Raw genomic sequence first — 25782 nt, 5'->3', positions numbered from 1 at the left:
AGCGATGTAAGCAACATGGAAACTATGCGCCAGCTTGTGGTTTTCCATGTTTTATGTAATTGCTATTTTACTTTAAAACTAATTAAATTATGTGTACATTAAAATATTTTGCTTAATTTTTCATATTTTAATAGATTTTTTTACTTATAGACATCGATAAATACGATCGATTATTTTTGTTGACAGTTCAAATTTGAAAAGAAGGTACGTTTTTTCATATGGGCCTTTTAGGATTGTGTCAAATAACCTTTGTTTCATTTCAGATTTTCACGTGGGCAAAGTTGAGAATACTGAAGTTCAGCATAAGGGAAATATTTGTGAATCAAAGCAAAAAAATAAGCAGATTTTCGGCTCTTCTGTGGGACACGGAAGAGTGGGAGCCTCAATAGAAATCTTTTGGTAAGCGAGTTTGAGCTTTAGTGATTTCGTTTTGTTTTAAGAAAGAACTTTAAAAACTCTTCAGAAATTACATAGCCTTCTTCTCCTTTGCTTGTTTAATAATCACCCTCAATTGTGGTTACAATAATCCTGAAAGGTAAATAAGAAATTGAATCGAAATGAGTTGATGCTTTAATCTTTATTTATTAAGTAAAAAGTTACATTAAATAATTAATTTAATAATTAAAAAATTCATTCATTTATTTAAATAAATGTTTATGGCGGTTACGCGATTGTTCAGCAGAGTTTCCATCCGTTTTCATCAATGCTATTCCACCTACTTCTTCGCTCAATTACCTTTATTTTGAGGACAAACATTACATTACATTTTAAGATTCTCCACCCTTTTCCTTTAAATTATCCGTCTTTCTATTCCAGTTTATGGTGTAGTCTCAAACCAATTTATAACGGTTTATAAAAGATTGCGACGGCCACACTGGCACTCGCCTCTAGCTCGAACTAGACACGAATAAATTATCGATAACGCTCAGGCAATCGACTATTTTCTACCCCATTGCTACATTTGACACGGTTTGTAGGTAAAACCTACATTTGACATTTGCGCCCCAACATCGTCTGGCCACACTGAGTGACGTTTCTGGGGTCTCGCCGCCACGGCCACACCTCAAAGTGAAACGCCAAACGACTTGAAAACGACGTGTGTGCTCAGACTCGTGCTCTCCGAATTTATTTTGGTCATCTATACTTTGCTACTGCCTCTGGTACTGATTTGTACGAATAAACAGCTAATGCGGCGACTAGCGCAACGGCGGCTGGAGCGAACAATACGTTTTTCTTCCCTGGGGCGAAAAAGAGCAAGCGAGACCTTTTCAGCAGGCGAAATACGAAAATGAACACCATGATATGCAGATTAATTTCGACAACATAAAAACAAAGGGGGACGGGGAATCTAATAGAAGATAATATCTGGCACATTTGTCGCAAAAACCATAGAGTTTATCCTAGCATTTCAGTTTTTCGTCATTTTTGTTTTTTGTTGAACCGCAGCGTAAACAGCGCAACGAAATTCGCGACACACGACGAAAGTAACAACAACTACTACAAGCGAACGGCGGCGACGACGTCGCCAGGAAAGATTTTTACTCTCGTCGCGGTATACTTCAACTGTTTTTGAACTTTTATTGCGTGTGGCTCTGCTCTTGCGGGCGAAGCGACAAAACGCGCGCGGCGCCACAAAGCGGCCAAAGAGGGATTGGGAGCGAGAGCGGGAGAGCGCTCAGGCTGGTGCTCTCTTCGCCTGCGTGTACGGGAGGCGGTGTCTCGGTGTGCGTGTGTGCTTGTGCTGTGTTCGTCTCTGTCTTTGTCGGTTGCCGCGCGTTTCGCTCGTGTTTATCGCCGCCGCCGTGGACTAACACACTGAAAACGCGCCGCAACCGCTGCCATTGCCAATGCCACAGCGAGCCGTTTTCGCCGCGTTCGTGTTCGAATCTCTCGCTCTCGCCCAATTCGCCCTGCCTGGTCTTGCTTGCTCTAAATCAATATTCCATGAAACCCATCTAGTTTGTACAAATAAACGAAAACTGAACGATCAGCAGTCAGAGGCGTGATTGTCAAAACAAACAAAAGTGATCCCAACTTGTAAAAAACAAAGTTAAAAGACATCAAAATAATAAGCAGCAGAGAGCGGCGAAAACTTAACGGCGAATACAGCGGCAGCAGCAGCGGAGCGCAAGCGAGACGGCAGCAGAGCTCCGCTGCGAGGCAACGGGATAGAACGAGATAGCCTGCAGCCAAAGAGAGCGCCGCAAGGAGGAGCAGAAGCAACGAGCAAGCCACAAAAGAGAGCGCAGCGCGAGAGCACATTACGACGCGACCTACTGAAAAGGTGATTTTTTCGTTTCATTCGTTTTACTTTATTTATTCCTTTATTCCCCTCAAATTTCGTTTTAGTAACTACATATTTAAAACATAATTGTACGCCTAGTTAAGCTTAGTCTATTACCAGAATGCCAGTGAGAAAATCGTAATGTAACTTTGGCTCTGCTCTCGTCTCGACTTCCTCTTACTCTCTCATTTCATAACTCGTTTTGGATACACTTCTCATTTTGTATTTTCTTGTTGTTGTTTCATTCTTGATTTCGCTTAAAAATCACATGTTTTTCTGTTTTGTTGTTCTTGATCAAAATTCAAATTAAATCATTTTCTTTTCTAACCAATTACGAGGAATTTCGATTTTTGCAGCTTTGTGGCTCACTTTCATTGAAACCACAAAGAGAAAGAGCGAGGGAGCGAGAGAGAGAGCACTTAACAGCAAATAGGGCTGTTATTAACATATTTTTCAGCAGTGCGTAAAAAAAACCAATAAATATTTAACCAAAAAAGACTTGCTCTTATAAAAACAAAAACAAACAAAAATATCTGCATTTCAATAATTTTTAGTATTTTGTGGGCGGGATGACGTCACGGGCTGCTGCTTCTTTCTTCGCTTTTAGTCTCTTTACGGCTATTTTTGGTATGCATTTCTTAGTGTGTGGTTATGCGTCACATTCTTGGCATTTTTCGCATTACAAAGAAAAAAGCCAAACACGTAAGAGTTAGAATAAAATTCCCTTGAAACAAAGCGTTTTGCTGCCAATGTAAACCCTATTTCATGAATTATAAAAATCTGTACGTCTGTATGTACACGCATTTTTACAATGCAAAAAGGGCCATGCATTTTCTAATGGCAATGAGAATATCTTTCTGCTAATTGTCCTGTTATGCTGAAAAGTAACAGAAAGCGGGGAAAAGGGACGCCTAAGGAGCAACGAAGCGTCTACATCCACCGTTCGAATATCCTTTGCCTGAATTTTTGCCAAAATTCGATTGATATTCTGCATTTTCTGATTCTAAGTGTTGCGTTGGTAACATTCTTCTCGACGGCTCCCACACTCTGTTAAGCAACTTAGCATGCCAGACAGGGACGGAGACAGAGACGGGGCAGCGTGCGAGCGAGCGAGGTGGATGTGTTTCGCAGTAAATCGTGGAATATTTTTTCAACAAATACCACTGCTTCGAGCCGCGCTGGCGGCAGACTGAATTTCCAATAGCATTGTCACACATTCGAGATTTCAGGCGACTCGCTGCTCTGCCGACGCCGACGTCGTCTGGCTTCCGCTCGCCCTGTTAAATGAAACTAGAAAGCACGTCGGCCTTGATTCGCTCGACTGTCGGATACCCTATATCTCGAACAGTATTAGGAGCTGCATTTGCGTAAGCACTATTCAGAATTCGATTAAGGTAAAAATGTATAATTTACTACAGTTACAAACCCAGATTTTTTAAATCAATTAAGAAGTTTGAAATTTTTACCATGTTTAGATTATTAATTCCAACCATTTTTTGTTTTTTAGATTTCTGGTAAACAAGAGTATTTTTGTTTAACTTATCTTAGTTTATTGATGTATATATTTCGATGTACCTCTATATTAATTTTGTGCTGCCACAATTTAGAATATATATTAATTGTAAACTTAGAAATATATCTATGCAAATAGTTTATAAAGATAGGCTTTTAGCTTTCTGCTGTAGCATACCCTCTTGCTGGGCAACGAAAGGGTATAATACCTGAACCGAATTCGCCGCATGCGACAAACGGCTCTCATTTGTTGCCTTGTGGCCCGCTGCTTTTGTAGCTTCGCTTGTCGCGTCGCGTGCTCCCTCTCCCGCTCTGTCGCAGACGCTCTCATTTTTCTGTAGGAAATACATTCAGTGAATTTTCTCAGAAAAGAAGTTTCTAGCAGTTGTAGTTGTAGTCGCTTTAGGGTTAGATTTTATTTTATGCTTCAGCCGCGTTTCGTTTTGGGCGAAAAATACGAAAAATTACAATGAAATAGAAGATTTTTCGTCATTTTGTTACGTTGTTCAGCAGTTATGACACATAAACGATGAGTTTTCGCCATTTGTAGGTGCTAAAAAAGTGTAGATTTTTTGTAGGGTAAACATATTTGTTTGTTTAAATTCTTCTTTAAAAGCAGAAAGTTATATATTTTATACATGTAGTATCAATGTATTGATACATTTTTCTTTTATTTTCTAGAAGTATTTTTTGGCAGTAATAGCTATTAAATTTTTAGAGGTTATATTCTAGTAATATTTGTTTAAATATGTATTATGTAAATATAGTTTAAATTGAAACATTTATTTAAAATAATTTTATCTTGTGACATTTTCGTTTGGATTATTATTTTGTTTTTTCTTTTAAATGATTGTAAAATATTACTAAGGTGTTTGCTGACTTTATTGGCGAATATTCTAAACTTGATTGAAACGGCATTTCCCACTAATTAGGGGAACACTATCTTATCATGACGTTCACGGGATTTTGAATTCACATGTTTTCAGGGGTCAAACTTACCGTACGTTTTTTTTTTCTATTTCTTTCAATGCTCAATTTGCTTTCGTTTCTAGCTTGCTCGCATATAAACGCACACACACATGCCTACGCACGTTGATATGCTGCTAGGTTTGTGTGTATGTAAATGTCGAATGCTTGTGTCAATTTTCCTAGTGATGTAATAGATTTTTTTTTTTAGGTGCGGCTTCTTTTTCCGCCTTCGTTCGCTCTGCCATATTCCACTTTTCCATGCTCTTCTTTATTATTATTTTTTATTTAAGTTTGCCAACGAGGTCAGACTCACACAGATACGCGCGCATTATGAGCACACACGCACACACGTGCAACCCAAAATAAATCGCAGTTTGCAGTTCTCTGCTGCCAGCGCTGTATCTTGCTCTCGCCCTTTTGTTTTCTCCCTACCTGTCAGCGATCGTCGTTACTGTTGCTTTTCCTGTTGCTGCTAAATGCATCTGTTACACACTCTTCTTCTCTGAGACGTAACTTCCGGCTTGATCTCAGCGCTCTCTTCTCTGTCCGCCCTCTTTCCGACTGTGCGTCTCGTTCTGCATAAATCAAATGTACGATGCCCGCATTTTGTTGTTATCGCCAATTTCTGCTGGTGGGGTTGGTAATAGTATGTGTTTGTATTAAATTATTAGTAAGCCTTGTTTTGTTTTGACTTCACGCCCTTTTTAAACAAATAAATATGTTATCGCAAAAGATTTCGATTCACATTCCAATTTTGGTTTCCTAACGCATTAAAAAAGCATTGTTTCTTGGTGGTTCAACGTTCAAATATGTGATATGCATACCACATCCCAATCTGATAACAAATTGTGTTATTTTTAATTGATAAAATTGAAATGTATCTTATACTTACTAGCTACTTAAGCCAGGTGTACAAAAATATGTTCATATGTACACACACATATGTACATATTTCTGTCATTGTCACATTTTTTTTAATGTAGAGCAGAAAATAATGATTTCTCCCTTTTCCATCCCACCTTTCCACCGATGGCAATACGCAAATGATTGATGTAACTTTGTTAGTGCGGTTCGCTTCCTTTGTCTTTAAATTAAGCCCATTAAAATTAATTAAGATATTGACCCAGTTCGCTGGCTTGGTAGTCGGCGGAAAACTGCCGGCACACAACACAAAGTAAAATGCTCGAAATTATTTCAAGTGCCTCAACTTTTTTACAGCAAAACAGCAGGCCACATGACGTCATGTAAATGAGCTTTAATACATATGTAGTTTCTTATCCCTGAAAAAAAATAAGCAAAACAGTTAATAATTGGCAGTGATTGCTTTAAATGTAAACATTATTTTTTCTTAACTGGAGCAAGTGTGACGATATAGCAGAGGAAATGAGTGAGAAAAGAGAATAAGCGATCACAGAAATTTAGCAGGCTTATGTACATACATACATATGATGTATAACAGTGGGAAATCATATGTAGATACAAATGTACATACAAAGTAGCTGTTGTCGTTAACAGCGGACGCTACAGCAGAGAATATATGAATATTATCATTATATTGGTTAGAATTAGATTTCAAAAAGTTTTATTAATTCAATAACGATTCTTAAAAGCTTTGGCTGACTTATTAAGCTGGAATGTTTTGTTTATACGAAAATGTTACTATTTCGCAAGAGCGTGGCGAAGAGTCAGAGAAAAAAAAGGGGCTTGAGTGATAAGCCGATAAGTTGCGAGCAACTTTTTTGCCTGGTAATTGATTCCAAAGTGTTTGTTTATTTAACGTTAAAAAAATTTGAATTCATCCCTTCCTATATCTCTCTCCCTCTCCACGCTCTCCATTTCGTATTCTCCCTCTCTTTGTGAAATTGTGAGAGTGCCTTTTTTCGGATTCTTTGTCACTTCTTTCGTTACTCATCACCGGCAACCTGTTGTTATTGTTTCCACTTTCGTTGTTGGTGTTTTTTGCTGTTAGCAATTAAAATCAGTAGTGTGAAGAAGTCCAAAACAAAAACTAAGAAGGTAAAAAAAAAATCGTACGCAACGGTAAATTCAACTTGTTTGCGGCGAGCGGCAGAGATGACAACTGTTTGCTGAGAAAGATTTTAGTCAACTATGAAAACGAAGCTTTAGAAGCAAATTTATCAGTTTATACTCTTCGGTAGACAAATATAAATACGTACATACGTATATGTAGTAGTAATAATTTTTCTAAAAGAAATCCAAGGGATCGAAAAAAAAGAATTTTAAGAAAAAAAAAAAAATCTTTCATTCATAGTTCAACTGTGTTCCCTTTTCCGCGGATTTCGTGTACATATGTATGTAAATATGTACATACATCACTATGTATGCTTGCACGTATTTATGTATGCATATTTAAAAACAAACAATACAAATTCATTGATTTTTTTTACTTTTACTTTTCTTGGCATCATAACTGTAAATGCTTTGCGACTCTGCTTTGGTCGCTTTCTTTGGTGTCGTCTTCTTTTCAAACAGAACACAAGCACAAAAGAGAATTGAGATCTCCAGCAGTGGCAGCAATAAAGAGGGGCTAAAATAAGTGTGTCAGTGCGACCCCCTTTCCGATAAAAAGTGCGTACACACTTTAAATAGTAAAAAAAAAAGAGTGTTTTTAATTTTTGATATCTTCTTTATTTTGTTTCATTTTCCAACGTCTACGTCCACAAATAATAATAATAATTTGTATAATAAATAAGACTTAATAATAGCTGCAAAAACGCACGCGCTGCCTTTCAATGTTTTCATTTCATTTTCATGAAGTATAGTATCTTTGTATTGCTTTTAATGATTAACACGCAAAAAAGCTTTTTTCCCCGAGTGAATAAGTGTGCGGATAAAGAAATTAAGCAAATACAACAAAAATTACAAGCCATCTATAAAGCAGTCACAGTGAAACAAAATACCAAATTAAACCTTTTTCAAATTAAAAAACTGATATCTGTAATTTATTTAAATCTTTTAATTATTATGCATTGTTAAGAACTTAAATAAATAAATATAATTTATATTTCAATGATCACTTTACTTGTGTTTAAATTTCCATGAACTTTTAACATTAATTATTTTAATCACTATTTTATGAAAAAAAAAAACTCATTGCCAGAGGCTAGTTATTACATATTTCTAGTTTGTTAGTCGAACGCACTGTGGCTTTAGCGAATTAGCACTTTGAGCCAAAACGCAATCAATTAGCACATGGTGTGTATACCAACCGCCAATGCCTATTCAATGCGAATGCACACAAATGTACGTTACATACCTAAGTACGAATTTATAAATACTTGTGTTTTATACGAAGGAAAAGCCATGAACAACGAGGCGAGGCAGCCCCCAAGGTCAGCGATAAAAGCTAATTTCCGTCTGACTTTTTATCCTGTCTCGCCAGACAGTAGTAATCCCTGACCCCCACCCGTACCAACAAACCCAAACTTTGCTCTTCCTTGGGTCACTTCAACTTCCAGTCGAGGAGGAGTGGGTGGCTGTTGTATTGATTTCATTATCAAGCATATTTTTCACTGTCCAAATTAAAAGAAGAGAAATTCAATAGTTACTAACTTGGAAAATATGCAATGCTTGACTTCTTGTAAATTCTTATGGTTTATTTTTGTTTTCAAATTCAAGGTCATTTTTAATTCTTTAAAAATGTATTAAAAACATGAACTTTCTTTATGGCTCAACCCGATCGCTCTCTTTCTTCGGGCTCTTCTCCTTTTTACTGAAATAACGGTAAATCAAAACAAATCGACAGCCAGCTGTCTCTGTCTGTCTGTCTGTCCGCCGTCTGTACGTTAGTTCACTCCACTTTTCGCTTATTTATTTATTTTTTTTTTTTTTGTGGAGGACATGTCAACGACTTGTAGTTGTTGTTGTTTTCCTTGGTCTCCGCCGTCTTTTTCTGCCGCTCTTCACAGAAGAATGAGAAAAGGAGAGCCAGACAGGCTGATGGAGCAAATGGAGAGGTGTATTAGAGGATATAAAAGTTCATTGACTTAAAAACGAGACGCTGACTACGAAAATTTTGGGGTTGCCCTTTATTGTATTTAGTACTCTTATTACTTTTATTTTGACTGGCCAGTGGGTGAGTGATGCTGATCAAGATACAGACATATGTACATACATATGTATGTACATGTGAATAAAGTAGTATGTAGATCTTTCTCCCTATAATCTTGTACCAGGTTTAAAAACAGAGCCTAAAAAGTATGACTTATTTTGAAGTTTTTAATTAATGCCACAAAGGGTGGTCGCTTGGTGTGTGCGTGTGAGTGTGTTGATGGAATTTTGTAGAGCTCTTCGCTGATTTCTCGTCCACACAGCAGCATTTCCGCTCTCCGGTTGTTTCGGTGTCCCAGGCAATTGTTGTCACCCATATAAATATGTAGCTATATCTATGAACCTTCCCCTCTCTTTTTTAAAACGCACATGAACGTCGGAGGGCAACTCAATAGGACTCTTAAATTTTGTAAACAGATTTGTATAAAATATATTTATAGCTTGTAATATATAAAATTATAATAAAAATTAAAATACTTTCCATTACAAGCAATCTACAAATGTTAATAGATACAATTTCATTTAGATAAAATAAAATGTATCTCTTGGCTGTTGATTTTAGAGATACGTTGCTATAATTGCGGCCACAAATGTGCGTGCATTGCTCACATACATCCATATGTATGTACATAGTACATCACACATGCATATGTTAATTTGTATCTTCCATTGCCTTCAGCACACCTGGGGAGATTTTTCTTTTCTCTTCGTCTTCATCTCTTTCTCTTCTTTATGTTCCTTTGTCTCTTTTTTTTTGCCAGCTGTTTTATTAAGCAATTCTTTTATGTTATTTTCAACCTTTTTTTCTACTAACACGCCTGCTAACAGTTATGCATCTTGTTTTACTCTCGTTGCAGGCTCTCTCTGGTCGAGATTTGAAGCATCTAATAGCTAATAATACAAAGCAAACAAAAAGAGCTAACCATTAAATATAACCATTCAACTAATTAAGGACTTTTAAGAGGTGAGTAACCGAGCGATGATAAATCGTTATCGATATCGCGATTAACAGCCAATGTCAAGTGCAATGGCTATTGGCCATGTTAAGTGGCGGCGCCACTGTTAATCCAGCCATGTTAATCGCGCGAGTTAACCACTAAAACAACACGTGAAAAAAGCTTTTCCCCTTGAGTAATGCCGTAGAATTGCTAGCTATGATGCGCAGACCCAAGCCGGTCTCCCGGCTTCCTTCTCTTTTCTATTTATCTTGGAAACTGGTTTCCTTTGGTTTCTTCTAGCCCTGCAATTTGCTTGCCAATGTGCAGTCAAAGTGCTAAAAAAAAACTATGCTGTAATTGAGACAACGTGACTACAAAATTAACAGTCCGAAAATTGTTACAGAAGCTCAAATGTTCCACCAACCATACATATGTTAAATAATAAACACTGTTGTTGGTTCTTAAATTTTTGAAGAATTTAAAATACTTTTTTTTATTTCGTATTTAAAAATCGTACAGCTTACATAGCTTTAAAATACTGGCACTTTCTCTGATTTCTCCAGAAATTTCTAAACCATGTAAAGTTTACATCTCGAAGTGCAAGTGCATCCTTATCGGTGAGGTCACCACTTTAGCTTAGTGATTCACTTTTTGATCAAGTATGAATGTGTGTACATCTGCTACTTACATATTCAATGAATCACAAATTCGGATTAATCTGACATACTTTGTTTACAGCTTGTCCTTGTTAAATATTTTTTAAACTTGTCAAGAAATTCAAAATATATATTTCAAATTATCGATCCTGGAAGTAAACTTTGATATTTTTCTTATTCTGAACCAGAAGGGCAACCTGCATTTGAGCGACGTGTGTTATGTACTTGTAATAAGTTTGTCCTGGTTTTATTTTTCCGCTTATTTTCCTTTTATTATTATTAATTTTTTTTGCATGCTTGCTGCTGACACATGTTTCTCCTTGACTTTTCTTTGTTCCATTAAGTTGTCATAAAAATGTGTGCAAACTTAATGTTGTATTAAATCAATAAAAAAGAAAAAATATGGAGTGAACGTAAAAGATTGCAGCTACTGCCTTTTTTGGTACTCAATTTATTCTCTGGTTTTTGGGGACTATTTGGTCATTGTAAGAGACACAGAATTGAGGTCTACTTAATTTAGGAAAATGCTTTTAAATATTTTTTATTATAGATACTCATTTTCTTGACATTTATTTTGCTTTAAACATTGTGGGCTGTGTAAATATAAGCTTGTGTAGGTATGTAAGTGCTGCACTTGTTATATCCGCCGGATGGCAATTATGATTACGATTACAATTACGATCGTGATATGCAGTCGGGCAATTGATATGAACCGTTTTATGTACATATGTATGTACATTCAAATGTGGCTTTATCGAATTCTTGCAGAAAAAAAAGGTAATAGGTTTGAAAAATCACAATTGATGATTTTGGGGCAAATCGTATTTTTAATATGGAATTTCTTTTAACATTTTTATACAGACTATTTTTTGTAGTTGTATTATTTGTTTGAAGAAAATTAAAAAATTAATATGTTTATGTGGTTACCATTTTGTAGTGGCAATGGTGTACCACCCATTAAATATGGAACGGAAATAAATAAATAAATACATACATATGTACAATAAATAGGGAAATTGTTGGTTGGTCATGTGTGCGTTTGCATATTGTATTTATTGTATAGTTTATGATCCCTCTTGTCAGACACGTAGCTCACATTTCGAAACCCCTTCCCCGTTTTTAACAAACAAATCTCAGATGTGGACGAAATTGAAAAAGAGGCGACCCTACCATATTCCACTGAAATTGGAGAGCTCTAGGGAATGGAACGTCGCCAAAGTGAGTGATTATAGTGGGCGGAAAGGGGGCGGAATGTAGGGGTGAATATGTATGTACATACATACATATATTCCACGAATCGTGAGAAAATAATCTGGCAGAACTTTGGGCTGCGTTTATTAACCTCTAGTTGGTTCTGTAACGAACACTTTGATTGGTTTTAAAATAATAATAAAGCTGGATTTTATTTTCAGGCTCCAGTGCTCAAGAACGCAAGGTTAACTTATAAAAATTATAGATTTTATGTATGTATTATACATTTAAGCATAGGAAGCTATGTACATATAGAAACTATCCAAAAAGGTGACTGTCAATTGTGAATTGCGCGAATTGACAATTGTGAATTATGTGTATGTCGCTTGGCCTTGAACCTGAAATTCGCAGTTCATTTAATTTTTTTCAATTCTTATTTCTGTTTTGCCTTTTGGAACGCTGCTTGCACTGTGTGCTCGCTGTTATTGTTGTTCGTTATTATTATTAGTATAATGCCTTTTGTTTTATTTGACTTTTTTCGCACTCTGCATTCGTTTTGTCTGTTTGTTGTTCTCGTTCGCGTTTTAATTTTCCTTTTCGTTTTTTTGTTTTTTGGGTTAATGAACTGAATTGTACCATTTTCCCCCCTTTTGTTGTTGGTTTTTCGTACAATATCTAGGGGTATTTTTTGCGTAAATTTAAATTTTCAATTCAGGCGCGCACTTATTTCTATTTTCTTCTGAGGATATCGGTGTCTGCGCGTGTTTCTGAATTTGATTTCGATCAAATATTTTTGGTAGATTTTTCGCATTCTCTGGCTGGCTGGCTGACTCTCTAGGTTCTTGTCTATTTATCTTTCTTTATTGAAATTTAAGCAATGAGCGGCATTCGCATTTGCATTGTGCATTGTTTTTATTTATTTTTTTTTTTATTTTTTATATTGCTTCCTATTTTTGACCCGCAATTTGTTGTTGCTGTCGCTCTGTTGCCGAGCTGTTATAAATAGCAGAGAGCAAAGAGAGCGTGCTATTAAGAGCGGGATTTTAGAATCGGGAGAGAGAAACTGAGAGCAACAACAAAAAAACGTCAAATGCCGACGTCATGTGAGCTCCAACGTCCACACACACACGCACGCACGTATCGTTGTGTTCGTGCCAGTGACGTTCCGTTTCGTTTAAAATTCGTTTTGTTTTGCTTCGCTTTGTTTCAATTATTTTGGTTTTGCTTGATTACTGCTTACAGTGAATATCGGTTAAGGCGCATTGCAGCGCAGTTCTGTGTATAAATAGATATGTATTCTAAGAGTTGAAATTGAAATCATTCTACCAAGTTCCTAGATTTAAAACACAGAAAACAAAAACGGGAAAAAGAAGGAATTCAGATCACAAAAGTGGGTTTTAAAAGTGTTTGTACGACAAAAAATGTGTTTAATGCTCGGTTCCTCAATGCCAAATTAAGATTAGCCAATAACTTCAGTTTTTTGGATCAAAAAAAAAAAAAAAAAAAAAGATCAACAATAATGCTATTATAATTATTTATTTAAAATTTAGGTATGTGCATAAGTATGGCTAGAACATGTTGGTTCTGGTTATTATCTGAAACGTCAAAAAATAAAATTACCTTGATAAAATGACAGCTGATTTCATAAAACTCAGATAAAGAAAATTCATCACAGCTGTTTTGAATAAATTAATCAAAGCAACCCCTAATGCTGAACAGCACTCTTTATTCTTTATCGTTCAGAAGAATCACAGGCGCACCAATTTGCTTCTTTTTGTGGGTCACCTAAAAAAGCTTTGACCCAAACAACACCCCCGCACACCGGCACACAAATGATGTTTCATGCTCGTTCAGTTTTATAAAGTTTTATTCAATTTCATTTCGTTGGTGTGCCCTTTTTTTTCGTAAATGAATCACATTTAACATGTATGGGGGAGGGTGCATAAGAAACAATCTACATAAATGTGTAAATATGTACATACATATATATATGTACATCCGGTCCCGGCAATAAAACAACAAGTGTTTGTGGAATCTCAATACTCGGTATCCAGCAATAATTGCATGTATGTATGTAGATACATAGATACTTTTATCGAATTGTAACTACAAAATAGAATTTTAATTGGTAATCAACTGCATTTTAGCATACCAGGTTCTTTTTGGAAACTTCATAATTCGTAATTATTAATAATAATTGGAGCTTAGGGCTGTGATTCTATAAAACAAAATCTAAGATAAGTTTTTTTTTACAACAAAGAAAAAATTACCACTTTTGTTTTTTTTTTTTTCCAAAATTAAGGACAATTGTTTTTGCCTTTGTTTAGGTATTTTATTTGAATTTAAAGATTAAATTTGCATTAAAAACCATGTCGAATTTGCCTTAATATTGTTTGCGAATATTTTTACACGTTTGCACATATAATTCCCAACTGGTTTTAACATCTCTGAAATGAAGTGACGGTTGCCGTCCTTAAGTATGGACAGTGGCGATCAGTTACATGTTTGTGCTATTACACTGTGCTTTTAAATATGTGCTACATATTAAATAGGTGCTTTATTAATATTTACTTACTGTAAAAGTAACTACATTTTGTCTTAAATCAGTAAAAATTGTCCTTAAATTTAGAAAAACTTGCCCGAAAACTAAGAAATTTTTTCTAAATGCAAAAAAGTATTGGGTATTGGGTCGAATCATTCTATTTATCTTTCTCTTCCTGTAAGAGTTATGCACAATACAATGTATTTAGTACTCTTATACATATTTTCGTTTTGTGTCATTCCGCTCTGTTCTAATTTATCGCAATTTGCTAATTTGCAATAACAATTTTTCATTTGCACTTTGCTCCGAAAATAGAACACTGTTGCATTTTGACAAGCAACCAATGTGTGCTGTGGGTGCGCGAATGAGATGTTGCAGTTTTATGTTGAGATGCTTAAATGACTGTGACTTTTTTTTTGTTGTTGTTGTTATTGTTGTGGCTGGTATTTTCGTCACTGTTGATGCAATTTTTGTTGCTATTACTATATTGCTGTGCTCAATTGACGACAGTGTTCCACTTTTTGTGCGAGCGCGTCCTTGACCCAGAAGTGATGTACAATAACTTTTGCGCACACCACCCAACCATCCTACCTCCCTCCCCGCGCCATCTGTTTGTCTAGTCGGCTCTCCTCCTTTTGCTGTTTCTCCTCCTTGCCTTTCCTTTGCACCCATCAACAGCTAATGAAATCTATGTTAAGGTCAGCGCCAGACGTTGCCGATCCTAGAAAACTGTTAAAATGCTGTTTACTAACAGGTGCAGGCGACAAAAATGTCCATTCTATTTTAGAAATGAGTCCGGGATGTAAGTCTTGAAAAAGTTATAGTGAAGATTTTGCAGTTGGTTTTTTATTACAAATAGATTTTTTTTTAAAGAATATTTTCCAAGCTTAAATATTAAAAAAAAAGTACTATTTATATTCTTAAAATTTCGTAAGTCTTGACTATTTTCAAAAATGTTTTTGGGACCAGTAGGCCGCCTGCCGGTCTGTCATCTCTATTTGTTATTTCAATTATTAATTAATTAGTTTATTTTCGTTGGTTGTGCAGCAATTGTGTGTATGTGTGTGTGTGTGTGTTTGCTGTTACGTTTGACGTTCTTTTTCTTTATTATTGTTATTATTTTTGTTTGTAATTTTTATTGCCAGCAAAAGCTTTAGTTTTAATTACACTTACACTTAGACTTTTGTAAATTGTGGATTGGATTCGAGGTCGACGAGAGAGTGAGTGTTGAGAGTGGATTGTGGAGTGAATTCCACATATTCATCTTCCTAAGGCTCGTCGTCCCATTGACTCTTTCAGGTTTATTAATGAATCTTAATATTGGAAAAATGCAAATGTTTTTTTTCTTTAATTTTCCTGCTATTGAAAACAGCTGATTTTTTCTATTTCACTTTTCTAATATTTTTGAATTCATTTCTTTCTTTCCAGACTGCTACAAAGGAACAACAACAAAACAACAACAGCAACAACTATAACAACAACAAGCTAGAAACAACAAGGAGAAAAGAACGGAAGACTAGAAAATAATTGTAATACACACAAGAATTAGTTATCATTAAACATAAAAAGAAAAAACCATCAAGAAGAAAATAGTGACACAAAACACACAGCAACTAAAACTAACTGAAAAAAAAGAATATTTCAAAAGATTAGTCGAAAAAATAAAAGTATTTTTGGCATCAAAAGTAAAACAAAAGCATAAGTGAAAACGATTAGGAAAAACACACATACGACACACAACCAAAACAAAAAACATTTGTTAAAACTTAACAAAAAGAATCACTTTTAGCCTTATATACAACAAAAAAGAAAAATAAGAAGAAAAAACCAACAAATCAATATAGTATTAAGCTTAGTTGGTACAAGAAACCCGAAGAATACAGAAGATAATTTGAGCAAGTAATATTTAAATATGGCCACTATGTAAGTTGCCCAAAGACTTCAGACCCAGACCCATATATACACCACACAATATATATATATATATGAAATTATATATATAACTGCAAACACACATACACACACGCAAGAAAACACTCTATATATACCAAAAACTTTGATAACAGCGCTTGCATTAAAATCTATCATCTGCCTAAAACAATATATATAAACCACTCCAGCAGAGAAGCGCTTCTTCGCCATCAACAAAATTCGGCAATACCAAAAGATTGGCGTAAGAAGGGGGCCGAGGCAAAGAAAGATATTGAAATTGTTAAGAAAATAGGACTTGAGGGCAAGCTACAAACTCCTCCATCGTCAGTACCTGAAACTGTATTATTTGGCTTGAAGAAGAAGCCAACGGAAAACAGCCTGCCGGAGAAATCAGTCCTTCAAAAAAATATTGCCGGGCAGGCAACTCCAGAGTTAGGAACTTTAAAACAGGCCAGAATATATCAGAAGGAAGACCACGTTACTTGCGGAAAAGGTAAATATAATTCACCCTTATTTATGTTGCAAATAAAATAAAAATGTTATTCCTTTTTTCAGATCTAAAAGAAAACAAAGAAAGAACAAAGCAAGGGGTACAGTTTTCGGGCAAAAAACAACAAATACAAAATTCTAAAGGTAAGAGCAAAGCTCTTTTATTTGATATTAAGAAAACTAATGGAATTTTATTTAGTTGCAGACGATCTCAAGCTATCTAGTGACAAGAATTCACTGCACCGAAAGAGACAATTAAAGTTGCAGGAGAAACGCGCACAGCAGCAGCTACAGCAACAGCTACAAAAGCTAAAACAGCAGCGGCAGCACTTAATACAACATCAGCAGCGGCTGCAACAGCTACCACAGCTGCAACAGCAACAGCAGCAACAGCTAAAGCTACAACAGCTGCAAAAGCAGCAAAAAAGACGGCTACAACAGCAGCAACGGTGGCAACAGCTACAACTGCAGCTGCAGTGGTATAAACAGCCACAGAAACTGCAACAGTTACAACAACAGGTACAACAACTACACCAGCAGCAGCTCCACCAACTCATACAGCAGCAGCTACAAAAACTGCAACAACAAGTGCTACAACAACTGCAACAGGTGCAGCTACAGCAGCAACTACAGCAGCAGCTACAAGAACTGCATCAACAACTGCAACAGCGGCAGCAACAGTTACAGCAGGAACAAAAGCAAAAAGAACTGCAACTGCTGCAAAAGCAAAAAAGTCACCAATTATATATAAGAAAGCAACACCTACAACACCGTCTAATACTACAAAAAACGTATAACGAACGGCATAACATAATCCAACAGCTACAGCAAGATCAACAGCAATACAAACAGCAAGTGCTACAGCAACACCAACAGGAACAATTGGATCTACAACAGCATTACCAACAGGAACAGCAAAAGCTACAACAGCTATTTTTCCAACAACAACAACAACAACAACAACACGTACGAGGCCTATATAGTTCGACAAGAGGCGGCTTACAAGCAAACAATTATCAAGGTAAGAAGAAGTAAGAAGTTTTTCAACAATATAAACTTGTTGTAGAACAATCAGAAGCAAAATCAAATAAGGAAAATTACAACAATCATAATAAACTAAAATTTTGACGTTAAGAGATATGTTTTTGAATAACTTTGTCGGTTAAAAAAAAAATAAAAAATGTATAACAATACAAAAAAACTTTGCTCATGGAAACGGTAGTTGTGATCAGAGCCCTATCGATAAATATCGTTAAAAAAATGATGAATAGTTGTCGAAAACCAAATTAATTTGGAATTTATATTTTCTGCAGATCAAGAGAGTTTTGTGCATCAAAGAGCATTCAAAGAAAAAAGTTTAGCGGGAAAACGAAAACAAATATTAAATTTTACAAGTAAGGCAGGAAATATTTAATGCACCGATAACTATTGCTTAAAAATGTAAATTGCCTGCAGATCAGGAGGTTATTGTGGGATCTTCAAGCGAGAGCAAGAATAATAATTCGACCAAACATTCAAACCCAGTCGTTCGGAAGCAAGAACAGAATCAGAAATGCAAACAAATATCAAAGTTTAAGAGTAAGGCAGGAGAAATTAAATGTATTTATGTTTACCGTATTAATAATATCTAATATTTTGCCCGAAGGCAAGTTATCTGGACATCTGCAACAGTTACGGAAAAAGCTACCGGCAGGAATCTCTCGAAATTTGAGTGCCGAAACAAAAAAAAAAGTACTTCTACGGTTGGAAAGGAAAGCTGATAATATAGAAAATCTACTGCTTCATACCGCGATATCGATATTAAAAAAAAGGGACCTACAATTGGCAAAACTTCGACAACAAATACCAATACCTACACCAACACCAATAACTACACCAAGGTCAATAACTACTTTCTTATCTACACCAAGGCCTCCCACGTTAATACCTACACCAACACCCACAACTACACCAACGCCAACACCAATACCTACTCCAACAACTGCACCAACACCACAACAAAGACCAATAACTACACCAACGCCATCAATTAGCATCGAAGAAGGCCGTAGACTGCATAATATTCGAATCCAGCTATTGCTTGACGTCAAAGTAAGGGAAGACCAGGCGATAGACGAGCGTGAAAATCTTCTAAAGAAATCGCTGGGAAAGCAGTCCAAGTCCCGAATTCAGGAATCCGATACCAAGCAGCAAGTTCGCGTCCACGAGGAGTGCTTACGCGCCCAGCAAAAAGAGGCCGAGGAGATCCGTTTGCGGAGATTACAAAATCCAAATTATCAGCCCCCGACAAAAAAGGAAATTCAGCTTCAAAAACGACTAGTTCGCCAGCAGCAAGAGTACCTCAAGTATCAGCAGTTCCCGCCGGGACCCAGGCACCCTCTGTGCCAGCAAAAGATGATGCATAACGAAATGGTGAGCTTACCGGTTGGAAATTTAAACGGCGGCTTAAAGGCCACCAGCACTGGATCCGGAGTGGGCACCAGCAGTGTCGTCTCCTCGGCGGTGCTGGCCAATGCTCCACGAGTTTACCTAACGCCCACTGCTACATTTATGGCCAATCGCCAAGCGGCGGCGGCGGCAGCAGCAGCGGCAGCGGCCGCACAAGTAACTGGAAAGATTGGAGGCGCCACTATAGTCGGTGTGGGTTCTGCTACCTCATCCAGTGCAGCGACAGTTGCCTCCTCCGGCACAGTTCGTTATTTTTCGCAATTTAGCAAACTGCAAACGACCGGTGGCAACGGGGCACCACCATCACCCACCGTGCAAAAGAAATTGGTCAATGGGGATACCATTGTGCTGTCCAATGGCACCAAAAGCCGAATCTTGACCAGCAACAGTAGCAGCAGCAGCGGAGTTGTTACAACAGCAACAGCAGCAACAAGATCAGCAGCTGCAGTTGTAGCTTCCACGAATGGCGGCATCAGCGGGAACCGTTGCCTCATAACGAACAAAATGGAGCCACTTGTGTTGAATGAACCTGTGATCAAGAACAACGATGATGATGATGATGCCGTAGAGAAGGAGCCTGAGGCGGCCAGCATCCTGCAGGAACAGCCGCTGGAGCTGGTGGCGGGCAATTCATCCGATGGCGATGAGCCGGAACTGGACATAACCATCAATAATGTAGTCTGCTCGTTCAGTGTTCGCTGTCACTTGAAGCTGCGCGAAATTGCCTTGAATGGCTCCAATGTGGAGTATCGACGGGAGAATGGGATGGTGACGATGAAGCTGCGACATCCATATACCACGGCCTCGATTTGGTCTTCCGGCAGGATAACGTGTACGGGCGCCACCTCTGAACCAATGGTAAAGTTTATTATTATTGATTTATTTACAATTAATATTGAAATTTCATTATTCCTTCCAGGCCAAGGTCGCTGCCCGTCGCTATGCCCGATGTTTGGGCAAATTGGGCTTCCCAACTCGTTTCCAAAACTTTCGCATCGTTAACGTTTTGGGCACCTGCAGCATGCCCTGGGCAATCAAGATTGTTAACTTTTCGGAACGGCATCGGGCTAATGCCAGCTATGAGCCGGAGCTGCATCCGGGAGTCACATACAAAATGATTGAACCTAAGGCCACCCTCAAGATCTTCTCAACGGGGAGCATAACCGTGACAGGTAAGTTGAAATATTTGTTAGCAGTTAAGAAAAGATGCTTAATTATGTATCTTTCTCTCTCTCTCCCCAGCGGCCAGTGTAAATGATGTGGAATCAGCGATTCAACACATTTATCCGCTGGTCTATGAGTTCCGCAAACAACGTTCACCCGAGGAGCTGCAGCATTTGCGGCAAAAGCAACGTCGTCTCACCGGCGGCGTTGATCCCAATGAACTGGAAGAGATTATCGCTTCGGAGAATAAGGCGGCGGCCGTTAATGATATATTTGTGAATACAACGACTGCCCATACGACCAAGACGACGACTGATGGTACGGATCAAGTCAATACCATAGCCACTGCCGCTGGCACCTCCTCGATTAATACTGTTCAGCGGTCGAAGCAATTGGAGAGCTACCGCAATATGATGCAGCAGACGCAGGAGGAGCGACGCCATATACCGTTCCACGGTAGCACTACCACCGCCACTGCCTTGAATGCTAGCAAACCCTCAACCTCTGCTGCTGCTACTGCTACTGCATCATCTTCGTCGTCGTCATCGACGACAGACAATATTTGTGCCAGTGCCCGTCGAAGGGCCACCGAATGCTGGGCCACCAAGCTTCAGAATAAGCGGCCGCGATACAATGCAGCTTCAACTGCATCCACTAATAATTCCTTCTCCAACGTTGCCTCCACATCAGCCCAAGCTCAAGCCCAAAGCCAAGCCCAAGCCCAAACCCACCTGCGAAATCCACTTAAGACAGCCGCCCTGGCAAATGCCAGAATGCGTGGCACTGGCCAGACGCCTATGAATCTAGCGTTGAATCCTAGCAGCAGCTCCTCCTCCTCCTCAGTCGCCGCCGCTTCCCGTCTGGTCGCCAGCGGGAGCAGTGCCGGATTTTTGCAAGCACAACAGCGACAACAGCAGCAGCAACGACTGTTGCAGCAACAGCAGTTGCAGCAAAAACTGCTGGGGCAACAAAGGAGCTTCTCGCCCAGCGACTTTCAAGTGGATGACCTGATCGAGGAGGAGGAGAGCAACGAATTGGATTGTCAGTATTGATGGGGTTTTGCTGTTGTTGCTTAAGGAGCAGGCAAAACACATACACAACAAGTGCTACATTCGTTGATTTATTTGTGTGTTTGTGGATACTCTTATTATCCCTTTGTGTTTGTGTGTGTGTTGTGTTCGTTGCATTTACACAAAAACGAACGAATTGACAGCACGGAGCACAAAGTGGGAGAGTGGCTAAGACGAGATATGAAGCACCCAAAGCAAGACGAGAGGGAATTCTTCCTGGCAGGCAAGCAACAACGCAAGCAACATACACAAAACATAAGCAAACAACATCCACCAACCAAAAATATTTAATTTATAAGGTGAGATATCGCTCAAAATACTAATTATTCGTTGAGATATTGAATAAAAATCAAATACATTTTATTTATAGAAAGCAAAATATATTAAATTCCATAAATAATGATGAAACATTGAAATACCTTGCGATATATTTATATTCTTAGTTTTTCTTTATTGATCTCCCTCACTTATATTTGCATTTCTTCTTTCCCCATTTTAGGTTTACGTTTAAATAACACTGGTACTTTAAGAGAGCACACAGCAAGCAACAAAACTAGCAGAGATACATATAGTGTAGCATCGATGATATCGGACCCCTGAGAAATCGAACCCATCAACAACCTCAAAAACCAACAACCAACAACAACAACCAGAACCAGAACCAGATGATGGTATCCAGAGAGCTTACCATTAATCGTAAACTATAGCCTAACGTAAAACTGTAACTGAACGTAACAAATCGATGTTTATCCGTAAAACCATCGATAATTTCGATATTTTTTTTTCGTTATGAATACGTATTGCCAGGGTTTTACGTAACATGTAACCAAAATATTACGGATTGTTTAATGTATTTTTTTTTTTTTTTGTATATTTTTTTTCCTCTTTTTTAATTTTTTTTCTATGGTATAAATAGTTAATTTATGTGAGCAGAAAAACCACCGCCTAATGAGAAATACTGTAATGGAAATCATAGCATAAACCAAGCTCAAGCTTGTGCAAGTTTGTTTGAATTTTGGATTCAAACCAAGAAAGTTCTTCCCCCAAAAAACAACAAAACCAAAATTCTCAAGCAAAAATAATAATTATTATCAGGAGACTGGAGGAGCAAATGTAGAATAATAACCGAATAATATTACAAATTAAATAATTAGTTTTTTTTTTTTTTTGATTTGTTCACTTTAAGTTATAATATAATACACACACACACCTATATCTGGTCACATTTAAACCAATAACAACAAATACAACAACAGCAACTAATTATGTCATAATTTATGCTTACTACATACATACATTTATACTTTATACATTGCAACAAAGAAAAATTGAAGGCAAACAAGAGAGAAGATTTATAATCACTAAACATTAAGCGAAAAGGACGAAATAGATGGAGAGTTTGGCATCGATAACGATAACAAATGCGAATGACTAGGCAAAGGAAAAACAAAAACTAAATTCTAAGTGCTTATTCTTAATACACAAGCAAGTTAATTCGTAACCCAATACTATTATCAGATATATACAAACACATATTTAAGTATATGTATCCTTTTTTCTTTTTTTTTTTTTAATTTTGCTGTAAAATTAAATATTTAAAAAACTAGAATGAGAAAAGAACTTAAGCTTAGATTTACAAACTTGTTCCTGTGTTGTTGTTAAAGAAAAAGAATTGTAAAATATACATACAGTACATATTTTTTTAGTTAATTTAACGAAGCAAACCATATGCATACACACACACCCACACACACAACACAAACTTACATACATATGTACATACATACATAATATTAAGGCATTACGTCGTACATCAGAAACAAACAAGCAATAAAATCGAAAGAGATGAATGGAAGAAAGCGTTAAAACCCAAATTTCTGTCTGTGTGTGTAAAAAATAAAAAATAAATCGCAATTCTTTGGCGTGCCTTCTTCACACTTAAAGAAAATAAAAAACAAAATATATAGCCAATTGTACAATCATTGAAATAGTACTTCCAAACAAAATCCAAATCCCTTTTAAGAAACACACACACACACACACACACACAACACACGCCTGCAAATGTTATTTAAATGCATAAATGTGCATCAAATTAATGTTTTCCAAACTTATAACGTTAATTGCCTCACACACACACACACTCATATACATAATAACAAAATATTTCTAGTTTCTTTTGTGCTAAAACGTAAAAACAAAACAACTTTCATATCGTTCAAAACTTATGCATAATCAAAAATAGAAAAGAGAAATATGTAAGGAAAATATATCAAACTCTTTTTTTTTTGTGTATTTTTTATGATTTGCAAAGAAAAACCCCAAAAAGAAAATCTAGGAATGTAAAAAAAACTTGAAAATGCCTTTAGGGATCAAATATGTAATGTCAAGTGGAAAGTATGAGAAAGAGACACGACCAGAAAGAGATAGAAAGAGAGAAAGAGAGAGAGAAGGAGCAAGTGCCGAAATGTATTTTTTGTGTATGGGAATGTGTATGTAATGTGAAAGGACGAAAAGGAAGAGAGGACGTGTTGAAAACATCTTGATATGCATCATTAAGTAGCAACTGAGAGCCTAAGCCTTATATTTAAGACAACAAGAAACAAAAACAAAACAACAAAAAAAACAACAACAAATTCAATGCAGAATACTAATTTGTAAGCCAAAATGCATAATTAGCAATCTAAAGATACAACAAATCTGACAAAAACATGCTTACTAAAAAGCTTAAACTACAAAATGATTGAATAATTGATTGTACATAACTGTTAAAAAAAAAAATTACAACAAAAATACAAAAAGCAAGCAAAGGAGAAACCAACAAATACAACTCTATAAGCATTACAATTTATACAACTGGGAATGATATATGTATTTGAGATCCCTCTCAAGTCTAACTGCCTTCAAAGAAAGTAAAAGAAAACAATTTAAAATACAAAACGTACATACATACACTTTGAGTAATTATTAACAAATTTATGTATATGTATATGTATTGTATGTATTGGGGACAAGAGGAAAGATACAAAAATGCTTAGCAGATGAAGGATGTACGATTGTAAATTGCTTGATGAATTTAATCCCCAACTTTCAACAACAATTTTTTTTGTTCAACACCAACACACAACATCAACAACAGACAGACAGACAGAAGGGCCTAACTAAATAAGTGTATTTGGTTTCATAAACTTTAAAAAAGCAAAAACTAAATATTAATAATTATATATGTACGTAGTATACAGATATATTTTTGATTATTATGTATTTAATGACAATGAGAACAATGAAAAATGATGCAAATGATACATATAAACTATGAAAACAAATATTAAGAAATCAAATAGCATAATTCTGTTTTTTGTTTTGCCGTAAAGACTGCATTATACCAACAATTAATTATATATACAAAGCATAATAACTAACATAATTCAATAACTGATAGAGATGGCAAGTAAGCGTGACATTAAGTGCAGAAAGGATGAATGAATAAACATTGAATCAACCACAAAACAAAACAAAACAAAACATAAAAAAATACGAAAAAGAAAGAAAAAAACATACAAAAAACTGAAGAAACATTTATTTATTAGTAACTAAGATTCAGAGAGAGCGAGATCGAGATCGAGATCGAGTCAAGCCACGCGCAGACCTTAAAGGTCGGCCCAGAAAAGAAGCCCCATTTACGAAAAGCAAGATGAAATTACCTTTTACCAAAACGTGCTACTAATTCGGAGGGAAGTTTTTGCAACAATAAGCATCGGATCGCGAATCGGATTAATTAGGACTAGCTACCGTATGGATAAATCAATTACCGACACTTGTACGATTAAGATTTATGGTACACGCCCCCCTCTTCTAATCCCTGAAACTAGTTTTGTAAGTTTCGTAAACTAAAGAAAAGTTAGATTTATATACGAAAAAAAGATATATATATGACATATGTATATACTATAAAGAGAGAATCGGAGAGTTGAGAGATAGATATATACTTACACTTGGTTCGTCGTGCTCTTTGTTTGCCGCCAACACTTTACAGTCCCTAAGGCCAAGTCAAAATCTACGTATATTTTTTTGAAATCTATGCAAAAGGCCAACTAAAAGAACCTAAATGTAAAGATTTCGAAACCTTTCGTTGGTTTTCCTTGGGCTTGCTATACAACAGCAACAACAAAACTAAACGAAAATAACTCATTTTGATTGTACATTTAGTTTAAAAGTCTAGACTCTAGTTTGGAGTTTCGCATTCAAAGACCTGGGCGAGATAAGAATGTTTAATAAAATGTTGAGCCTAAGCTAAAGAACTCGCAACAACTGCCTCTTCTTTTAAGCTGACAGCCAACACTCACAAGTAACACATGCGAAAGCAAAAAACAAAGAAATCAACCAACCAAATGAAAGCAAATTGTTTGAATAAAAATCAAATTACAAATGAAAAAACAAACTAAGTGCATTTTTAAATAGTTCTCAGGGTGGTTTATGGTTTTTTTCTAACAACTACTATAATTATTCTTATGTT

At 36.5% G+C, this 25782-nt stretch overlaps 1 protein-coding gene across 12 annotated transcripts; it reads left to right on the top strand.

Annotated features, from left to right (window-relative positions):
- Positions 1 to 260: 260 nt before the first annotated feature.
- Positions 261 to 24976, top strand: Trf2 (TATA box binding protein-related factor 2). 12 transcript variants are annotated; one of them, XM_070287872.1, is made up of 13 exons: positions 966 to 1160; positions 1960 to 2284; positions 9694 to 9800; positions 15592 to 16086; positions 16287 to 16588; positions 16651 to 16728; positions 16784 to 17605; positions 17898 to 17978; positions 18040 to 18162; positions 18230 to 19890; positions 19952 to 20204; positions 20275 to 21565; positions 21766 to 24976. In XM_070287872.1, exons 4-12 carry the CDS (start codon positions 16076 to 16078, stop codon positions 21246 to 21248), a joined length of 4305 nt encoding a protein of 1434 aa, XP_070143973.1. In that variant the 5' UTR covers positions 966 to 1160; positions 1960 to 2284; positions 9694 to 9800; positions 15592 to 16075; the 3' UTR covers positions 21249 to 21565; positions 21766 to 24976. The 12 variants fall into 12 exon arrangements, with proteins under 12 accessions (XP_070143968.1, XP_070143973.1, XP_070143974.1 ...); XM_070287873.1 differs by having other exon boundaries at positions 16284 to 16588; positions 16790 to 17605; XM_070287864.1 differs by having other exon boundaries at positions 967 to 1160; positions 16284 to 16588.
- The last annotated feature ends 806 nt before the right edge of the window (positions 24977 to 25782 follow it).

Source organism: Drosophila kikkawai, chromosome X (genome assembly GCF_030179895.1).
Source record: "Drosophila kikkawai strain 14028-0561.14 chromosome X, DkikHiC1v2, whole genome shotgun sequence".
Lineage (NCBI taxonomy): Eukaryota > Metazoa > Arthropoda > Insecta > Diptera > Drosophilidae > Drosophila > Drosophila kikkawai.
Note: the sequence above shows the minus strand (reverse complement) of the source record. Positions and strands in the feature narration are given on the sequence as shown.